Source organism: Jaculus jaculus, chromosome 1, assembly GCF_020740685.1.
Source record: "Jaculus jaculus isolate mJacJac1 chromosome 1, mJacJac1.mat.Y.cur, whole genome shotgun sequence".
NCBI lineage: Eukaryota > Metazoa > Chordata > Mammalia > Rodentia > Dipodidae > Jaculus > Jaculus jaculus.
Window position 1 is genome coordinate 173,556,154 of NC_059102.1, and position 10,088 is coordinate 173,566,241.

Below are 10,088 nucleotides of genomic sequence, written 5' to 3' on the forward strand. Positions count from 1 at the left end.
TAGCAGGATGTAAAATAAATAGACAGAAATCAGTAGTTTTCCTATATACTAACAAGAACTATGCAAAGAATGAATTCAGAGAATCTCTCCCATTCACAATTGCCTCAAAATAAATAAATAAATAAATAAATAAAGTACTTGGAATAAACTTAACTAAGGAAGTAAAGGAGCTCTACAAAGAGAACTTTAAAACACTCAAGCAAGAAATTGCAGAAGACAGAAGGAAATGGAAAGATACCCCATGTTCTTTGATTGGATGATTGAGTATTGTGAAAATGTCAATCTTACCAAAAGCAATCTACACATTTAATGCAATCCCCATTAAAGTTCCAATGGCATTCTTCTCAGGAATAGGAAAAAAAAAAATCCAAAATTTCATTTGGAAGCACAAAAAACCTCCAATAGCCAAAACAATTTTGAGCAACAAAAATAAGGCCGGTGGTATCACCATCCCTGGTTTTAAGCTATATTACAAAGCCATAGTAACAAAACAGTGTGGTATTGGCACAAAGACAGACATGTAGATCAATGGAACAGAATAGAGGACTCAAATGTTAATCCAGGCAGCTACAGACATCTGACTTTTGACAAAAATGCCAAAAATATTCATGGAGAAAAGACAGCCTTTTCAACAAGTGAGGCTGGGAAAACTGGATATCTGTATGTAGAAAGATGAAAATATATCTTTGTCTTTCCACATGTACAAGAATCAAATCCTAGTGGATCAGGGACCTTAATATCATACCTGAAACTCTGAAATTTCTAGAGAAAATGGTTGGGTAATCCTTTCAACATATTGGAGTAGGTAATGATTTTCTGAATATAACTCCAATTGATCAGAAAATAAAACAAGTAATCAACTACTAGGATCTCATGAAATTACAAAGCTTTTGTACTGCAAAGGACACTGTGAATAGAGCAAAATGACAACCTACAGAATGGGAGAAAATGTTTGCCAGTTACAAATCTGACAGAGGATTAATATCTAGAATACACAAAGAACTCAAAACACAGAACAATAAAAAATCAAATAAACCAATGAAAAATAGGCTATGGAACTAAATAGAGAGTTTTCAAAATTCAAGATATTCTGAATAAGACATATGAAAATCTATTTTTTTTAATAATGGCACATCCAAAAGCCATAGATTGTTACTTGAAAATTTTTATTGCCTGGGATGGAATACCTCCAAGTGATTCATTGGCCAGGAAGGTTTATATTCCTTCCAAAACATTATAGGCTATTGTCAAGGCTCTTGATTCTCTGTAAGAAAGAGATGTTATGGCCCTGTTGCTGAAGACTTCACATGCCTGAGCTGCAAAGTCACTGAGAAATCAAGGTGATACAGAGCAGCAAACCTTCTCCCTATATCCCAGACAACTGAAAGCTGGAAAAAGCTGTACTGTATGCAGCTTTATGGGAGACAGATGTCATCAGCGGTGAAAACAATGGACACTGGAAACCTCAAGTTTGGCCAGACAGGCCAAGTGTCTTAATGAGTGCAATATTGGCATGTTTGCTCTGATGGAAACCAATGTCTCACTAATTGGAACTGAAGGCTCATCTATGGGAGGGAATATGTGCCTGGTACTGAAAACCTACTCAAAAGCCTATGGCAAGAGAGGTCATGAGCCTTAGGGGTATAAAGCCTTCTTTTGTCTGGATAAATGCATATATTCCTCTGACCAAATTGCCCTGAAATCACTATAATTTATATTCATACTTATATATTAATGCTACTCTCACTTCTGGTAAGAGAAGCTTCTCTTTTCAGGTGATGATGACCACTGGGATGACCCAAAAGACAACATAGTGCTGAGAAGAAGGGATGGAGGAGTGTCCAGCCCTGAAACATCTCACACCCTCCAAGGCTCAGGGTCCATTGCAGAGGATGTGGCAGAAAGAATGTAAGAGTCAAAGGATGGGTACCACTCCCAACATACAACTGTCTGAACAGAATTTGGTTTCAATATCCAAGACCTCACAGTGCCTAGCAATACCCACATAGTACCCTCATAGTAGAAGAAAATGATGATGACATCAAATTAAAAGAGAGACTAATGGACAGAGGGAGGGGATGTTATAGAGAGCAGAGCTATGAAGGAAAAAGTGGGGGAGGAGAGGGGAGGGGAGGGGAGGAAAATACCATTGTTGTCTGTAAGTATAGAAGTTGTCTATAGTATATATATAATAAAAATAGACCTTTACATTTGGACATAAACAAACTTAAAAAATCTACTAAGTGTGTATATACAACTTTTAAAAAATTGTTATTTATTTTTATTTACTTATTTGAGAGCAACAGACAAAGAGAGAAAGTCAGGGAGAGAGAGAGAGAGAGAGAGAGAGAGAGAGAGAGAGAGAGAGGGAGGGAGGGAGAGAGAGAGAATGGGTGTGCCAGGGCCTCCAGTCACTGCATATGAACTCCAGATGTATGCACCCCCTTGTGCATCTGGCTACCATGGGTCCTGGGGAATGGAGACTGGAACCAGGGTTCCTTAGGCCTCACAGGTAAGAGCTTAACTGCTAAGCCATCTCTCCAGCCCTCAGCTTTTAATTCAAGCATGGTGGCAGGTCCACATTCTAATCAACTTCTCACAACACAACTTTTATGGCAATAGTGCAAAGTGGTAAGACTGAGCTCCCATACAGAGGGCAAGCAAAATAAATCACTCAATTATGAAAACAAAATACATAAATAAATATTTAAAATGAATTTAAAAATGTAATTGTGCATAGAGGATATAATTATATAAAATTGAAAAATAATTCATGGGAAAAGTTATTAATGTTTATTAATGACCCATATACCTCAATAAGGAGGGGCCAGAGGGAGGGGAAAGGACAGGGAGGAGGCTAACAAAAGTACCAAATTAACTGTATTCACTGAGTACAAAACTAATTAATAAAAAAAAAAAAATTGACTTTCTGGCAAGAGGGTGGCTTAGGAGCCATGCCAAATCAGCCTAGGAAGGAATTTAAGCAAACCCCCGGTAAAATACCATCTTCTTCAGGTGGCAGGTTACAGCAAAGTGGGGAACACTCCACAATAGGCTGTAAATGCTATCTGATGACATTCTTAGGTCCTGAGTTGGAGGAAGATGGGGGTCTGCTAGTACAAAAAAACTATAGTTTGCACCTGATCAACTGAGAGTCAAGTTTGGTCAGACTCAAGGTGAGCAATCAATGGCTATTGAGGTGCTAAAGGTAGCCCAGGATAATTTTACTCTAACCTTGCAAATTTCTATCTCCTGTGATTACAAGGATTTTATAAGTCCATATACCCTTGCTAGAAGTAGGTGTAGCAGATGCAGAGCTTTTCTGGAAACTTTAGTTCACAGTATGATACCGGCTTAAGGATCATGAGGACACAAGATGGCTTGCACAGTAGTTGCACTTATAAACACAGATATTAGACCGTGAGTTTACCATGTGCTCTATTAGTTCCAGTAATGCAAAGAGTCAGACAGCCACATCATGGAAAGATCTAAGATCAAGTGTATCTAATGTGAGCTCAATATACAAATAAGAAGGTTTTCTCTAGTTTTTGGAAAAGGACACTGAAGGAATACTTCCATGTAAGGAAAGGAGGCCTTCATGCTGGGTGGGCCTCACCACTATCTGAATTACCTGGAGCCCTTGCTTCTCTGTAAGACTCTAATGAATGCATTTTTTTTACTTCTTTGTTTCTCAGACTGCTGATGAGTAGATTCAGCATGGGGATCACAATAGTGTAAAAAACAGAAGCCACTTGATCCTTTCCCAAGGAGTAGGACTTAATTGGTTTTAAATAAGTAAAGATCAAGGTGCTGTAAAAGATGGTGAATCCCCGGAGATTGGAGGCACATATTAAGAAGGCCTTCTTCATGCCACAAGTTTAATTGATTTTCAAAACCATAGACAAAATAGGATATAGATAATATGACAAGACACACTATTATAGAGAACCAGCAAAAACAAATTTCACTATTTCAATGTCTTGTGTGTCCCTAGAGGGCAGGGATAAAATTGGTTACAAATCACAAAAAAAGTGATGGATGACATTCAAGTTGCAGAATTGTACTTTGCTCATGCATACCATATTGACAGTGAAATACATAGCTCCAAGTACATAGGACACCATGAGGAGGGCATTCAAGAGCATTGGGAACATGTCAACTGGATAATGTAGAGTACTGCAGATAGCTACATAGTGATCACAGTCCATGGAGTAGAGAAGGAAACATTCAGTAGCAGCCAAGAAGATAAAGAAGAAAATCTGTGTGAAGGAGGTATGCTTGGAGGAAGTTAGAAGGATCTCTAAAGTTTTAGGGGTGATGGCAGTTGAATAACTGAGGTCAGGAATTGACAGGTGGGTGAGAAAGAAATACATGGGAGTGTGAAGTTGGACATATAGGTGAATGGTCAATATCATATCCACATTTCCCAGGTCAGTAATCTTGTATATCAGGAGAAAGAGGATGGAGAGGACTAGCCTCATCTCCTTGGGAATCTCTGAGTCCCATGAGGATGAAGTCAGCCACGTTTATGCTATTTTAGGTCTTCATATGGACTTGTCATATAGTGGTGAGAAATAAAAGGCTTTCTTAGATTGAATGATATCAAAAGACATTTTTGATTATGTTACTGTATTTTTATAAGACTTGGGTTGTCTCAAAATTAGCAGCACATTTATCATGTGTAGCTATAGAAATTTCCACAAATAGACACATTTATGAACAGACATTTTAAAGCAATATAATGTAGTCTACATAATTTAAAATTTCAGATTGTGAGTACTGATATGAATGTTTTCTTATAAGAACACATTTAATGTGCATGAAATGTTACACAGTAGTTCCTAATTTAAACCACTGACTTTGATGAAGAGTCATGTGCATAAAGATCAGATTACTTTTTACAAACTCTGTACAAATAAATGCATGTTGACTCTGTGATCATGTCAACTATTCAGAATCCAAAATCTAAGCCCATGATACTGTCATCCTACTCAAAATTTGCTTATTAAACATAAGCAACATTATACAAATGTTATATTTAGGACCAAGACAAAACCTAAAGTAATGTGTAATTTCCTGCTGATTTCTTTGCAATAACACCTACTTCGAATTGCAGTTTAATTTCACAGTTCACTATGTTCTAACAGGTTGTAATATGACATAAAACTACTAAAGAAGATATGTTTTCCTTGTCAGAGATACAAAGTGAGAATTGTTCTAAAAATACATTTGCAAACATTATCATTATTTTTAGAATCTCATTCCAGCAATTTTATATGTCTATTTCTGAAAGTTCTTACAGTCCTCATGTCCACTGGCCACTTGGCTTCCACATTCATTTAATAACTACCCTATTTCAGTATCTGATCACATCTTCCAGTTTTTGAATACGTACTATGAGTCAAAGATGAGGGGCCAAGAACAATGGAGGAAAGGAAAACATCTAAAATCATGTACCTAAATTTTATTAACTCCAAACTAAAGTAATAAATATTTTCACTGTAGGATGCCTTCCAGTGAGTTGTTGGCCAGGGAAATCCCTGATATTCCCAAAACATTATAGGCCATTACCAAGGCCCTTGGTTTCACACCAGGACTAGATGGTAAGATCCTATTGCTGAAGACTCCACTTACTTGGGCTGCAAGGCCACTGAGAAATCCTGCTGGAATTGAGCTGATAACCTCCTCCATGTAGACCAGCTGACAGAAAGCTGGAAGAAGCCATTCTGTGGGCAGTTAAATGGGAGAAAGAGAAAACACCAGTGAAGATACTCAGGAGTGGACACTGCAAGCCTTATATTTGGCCAGCCAGGCCAAATGAGCTGGCAGATACAATAGTGGCATGTCAATCATGGTGAAAACCAACTGCGCTCTAATTGAACTGGAGTCCCGCTCTATGGGAGGAAATACATCCCTGATACTGAAAACTTAAAATAGGGGTAGTCATGGGCTATAGGGGTACAATGTCTGTAGTTGTCTGGCTAAAAGTATATACTATGCTTATCAAACTGTCCAGTAAGCACTTCTTTTAATGTCCATATCATTATATTAATACTATTGCCACTTTTGGTAGAGTATGTTCTCTTTTCAGATGGCAGAGACCTTGGGATGACTCAAAAGGCATCATGGTGCTGGAAAGAACTGACCAGAGTACTCAGTATTACAATATCTCTGTTACACCTTCCAAGGCTCAGGGTCTATTGCGGAAGAGGTGGCAGAAAGAATGTAAGAGCCAAAGGAAGGGTAGGACTTCTTACAACGTGCTCCCCCCAGACACAAAGTGCCCTGAATAATCATGACCTCACAGTGCCTGATACTACCTACACAAGACCCTCATAATAGGAAGAAAAGATCATGACATCAAAATAAGAGAGAGACTGATTGAGAGAGGGAGGGGATATTATGGAGAATGGAGTTTCAAAGGGAAAAGTGGGTGGAGGAGGGTATTTTTTATAATCATGGAAGTTCTTAACAAAAGAAACTTAAAACAAGAAGTTGAAAATTATGTAATGTTTTCTTTGAGGCTGATATTTCAACATTTTTTTGTGCATTTTAGTTTTAATTCTGAAGTTATTTAAATACCCTAGAAATGGGGCTCTGTTCAAGGCTAAATAGATAGTTTTCTATGTAGGTAAGTATAAAGAACCCAGAGAGCTATACACACACTTATATATGAGAATAAGCACGTCGGTGCATGATTTGACTCTGCCCAGTGGTTCCCAGAAGCCACCAGGAAGGCCAGTGAGCACCATGCAATGTGTGGTCATCTTCAGGGGCCAATGTCCAAACAAGATTATGTCGCATGCTTTCAAAGTGCAAGGATAATTTAGCAAAGGACTTGCATTTTCCCTAGGAGCACAGAAATGAAAAGCAAAATTTCTGATCATACATTTTTATTATATGTATGCTTAAATATATGTATATAAATGCATATGTGTATATATGTGCATGATATGCAGATCTATGGTATCACTTAATTATACATATATGCATACACAGTTAAAGGGTGCCTAATCATTACTAAGTTTATGACACATAATGCTCAGAGAGTGTTTTTTTAAGTAGTGTGTAATAGTGGAACTTATTATAGATTTATCATTTTACTGTATTGATGGTATTGTCAAGGATGAAATGGTAATTTTCAACCACAATATTTTAAAGATAAAGCGTGATCCTATCAGGAGTAAATGACTATTACAAAGAATTGTATTTTGTACAAAGGGGGATCCAATCATTTATTAGTTGAAATTAAAGTACAAAAGAAGGTGAATACATATCTGAAAGCATCACAGGGATTTCAGGATTCTCCATTCTATTTTCTGCCATCCACTTCATCAACATGCAACACTTGTGTGATGTGCTTTATTATCCTGCATATTTTTATTAAATTGAATTAAACTGTAACATAAAATCAATACTGAGGCAAGTGTACATTTTGTGATTAATCTTATCTAAATTATGTTTAAAATCCTTCTTTCTTTCTTTCTTTCTCTCTTTCTTTCTCTCTCATTCTTTCTTTTTTTCTTTAATAGAGGGAGAGAGAGAGACAGAGGAATAGAGGCAGACAGAGAGTGAAAGGCACACCAGGGCCTTGTTCCACTACAAATGAAATCCAGATGCATGCACTACTTTATGCATAAACTTTAATTTATCACTATCCCTCCAGCCCCCAAATTTCTTTTCAATATTTTTTGTTTATTTTATTTATTTGAGAATGACAGACAGAGAGAGAAAGAGGCAGATAGATAGATAGAGAATGGGCACGCCAGGGCCTCCAACTGCTGAAAACGAACTCCAGATGCATGTGCCCCCTTATGCATCTGGCTAACGTGAGTCCTGGGGAATCAAGCCTGGAACAGGGGTCCTTAGGCTTCACAGGCAAGCGCTTAACTGCTAAGCCATTTCTCCAGCCCCAAATTTCTTATTTATTTGCTTGATCTTATATATAAACTCTATAATGTTATAAAGTCTATTTGTAATATATGTATATTATATATTTACTATATTATATTAATTACAGAACACATATATTATATTTACATATAATCAGGTCGAATTCTATCCTAAACAAGAACAATAAGTTAAAATGTGATTTTTAAAGAAGGTGATGGAAAATGAAGAATTTATCATGAAACAACTTAGGTACATAAATTATCAGCTAATGACAAGGAAGAACAATGGGGGCCAAACCTACTGATTATGTCACAGAATGGTATGGATATTAGGTATTTATCAGGAAGACATATAAGTGATTATTCTATCTATCTTTTTATCACATAGAATTTCAAATATACTATTTCTAGAATAGGTAAGGAAATTTATCCCTAAACTTTTAGATACTTACTAAAGAATATAGAAGTAACAAGCTATTTCATACATGTTGTAAATGATGTCTGAAACTGTTGTTACTGTGCTAAAATTGTCTTTTTTTATATAGTTATCTAAAGTTTCAGCATGCATGGATTACTATAAGATAGCAATTTAAGGTTTTCAATTTTTGCATGATATACCTTAAAACACAGATATTCATACTCTAGGTTATCACATGTTTTGTGATTCTCAGTTAATTATGGCAAGGTCTTTACTACCACATTCCTGGCAATGTGTAGGACCATTATGAGTTTTGAACAATGAAAGCTCAATACTCATATAAATCAGGCTTTTAATTGTTTCAGAATGAGACAGAGATGCAGAGAGCAATAGTACTAAGGAGTTAATAAAAGGAAAAAAAATTCTTTAAAATTCTCGTTATGGCTGCAAACTTAGTGGCATTCTTATGTTCTTAGAAAAAAAAGAATTCTTGGTAAGGCATAAGGAAAGGAAGCATACATGCTGGCCCTCCCTGCTATCTGAATTACCTGGAGCCCTCTTTCATCTGTAAGATTCTAATGAATGCATTTTTTACTTCTTTATTTCTCAGGCTATATATAAGTGGATTCAGCATGGGGATTACAATAGTGTAAAAAACAGAAGCTACTTGATCCTTTCCCAAGGAGTAGGACTTACTTGGTTTTAAATAAGTAAAGATCAAGGTGCCATAAAAGACAGTGACTCCCAGGAGATGGGTGGCACAGGTTGAGAAGGCTTTTTTCTTTCCAGAGGAAGAATTGATTTTCAAAATTGTAGATAAAATGTATGCATAAGATACAAATAATGTGACAAGAGACACTATCAGGGTAGTACCAGCAAAAATAAATATCACTATTTCAATGTCACGTGTGTCACTACAGGATAGAGATAAAATTGGTGACAAATCACAAAAAAAGTGATGTATGACATTGGAGTTGCAGAATTGCACCTGGCTCATGCAAAGCAAATTGATGGTGGAATCCATAGCCCCCAAAACATAGGACACCATGAGGAGGGCATGACAGAGTCTTGTGGACATAACAACTGGATAGTGTAGAGGATTGCAGATAGCTACGTAGCGATCATAGGCCATGGAGGAGAGAAGGAAACATTCAGTAGCAGCCAAGAGAACAAAGAAGAACATCTGTGTGAAGCAGCCAATGAAGGAGATATGCTTGGAGGAAGTCAGCAGGATCTCTAAGGTTTTAGGGGTGATGACAGTTGAATAACTAAGGTCGAGAAATGACAGGTGGGTGAGAAAGAAATACATGGGAGTATGAAGGTAAACATCTAGGTAAATGATCAATATCATGCCCACATTCCCCAGCACAGTAATAAGGTATATCAGGAGAAAGAGCATGGAGAGGATCAGCCTCATCTCTTTAGAATCTGCCAGTCCCAGCAGGATGAAGTCCGCCACTTTTGTGTGATTCCAGGTCTTCATAGTGAGCTGCCTTATACTGTTCAGAAAACAAGCACTTTCCTTAGATTGAATGATATCAAGACATTTTTAATTATGTTACTGTATTTTAATTATTATTTGGGTTGGCTCAAAGTTGCTAACACTTACATCATGTGTGACGGTAAAAATTGCTACAAATAGGCACATTTTTAAACAGACATTTGAAAACAATATAATACAGGCTTTATATTTAAAAGTTTCAAATTATTGGTAGTAATATGGATGCCTTCTCTTAAGAACACATTTAATGTGCATGAAATATTACACAGTATGTGCT

The 10,088-nt window shown here is 36.8% G+C and overlaps 1 protein-coding gene and 1 pseudogene across 1 annotated transcript; both read right to left on the reverse strand.

Moving 5' to 3' along the window:
- Positions 1-3,627: 3,627 nt before the first annotated feature.
- On the reverse strand, positions 3,628-8,379 carry LOC101615968 (annotated as a pseudogene).
- Positions 8,380-8,854: 475 nt separating this feature from the next.
- Positions 8,855-9,793, reverse strand: LOC101609326 (olfactory receptor 8H1-like). The gene has a single exon (XM_004667755.2). It carries the CDS (start codon positions 9,791-9,793, stop codon positions 8,855-8,857), a length of 939 nt encoding a protein of 312 aa, XP_004667812.2.
- Positions 9,794-10,088: the final 295 nt, after the last annotated feature.

Bases quoted from the DNA above. Each gene is read 5' to 3' on its own strand.
- LOC101609326 (XM_004667755.2), bottom strand. From the start codon at position 9,793: ATGAAGACCTGGAATCACACAAAAGTGGCGGACTTCATCCTGCTGGGA.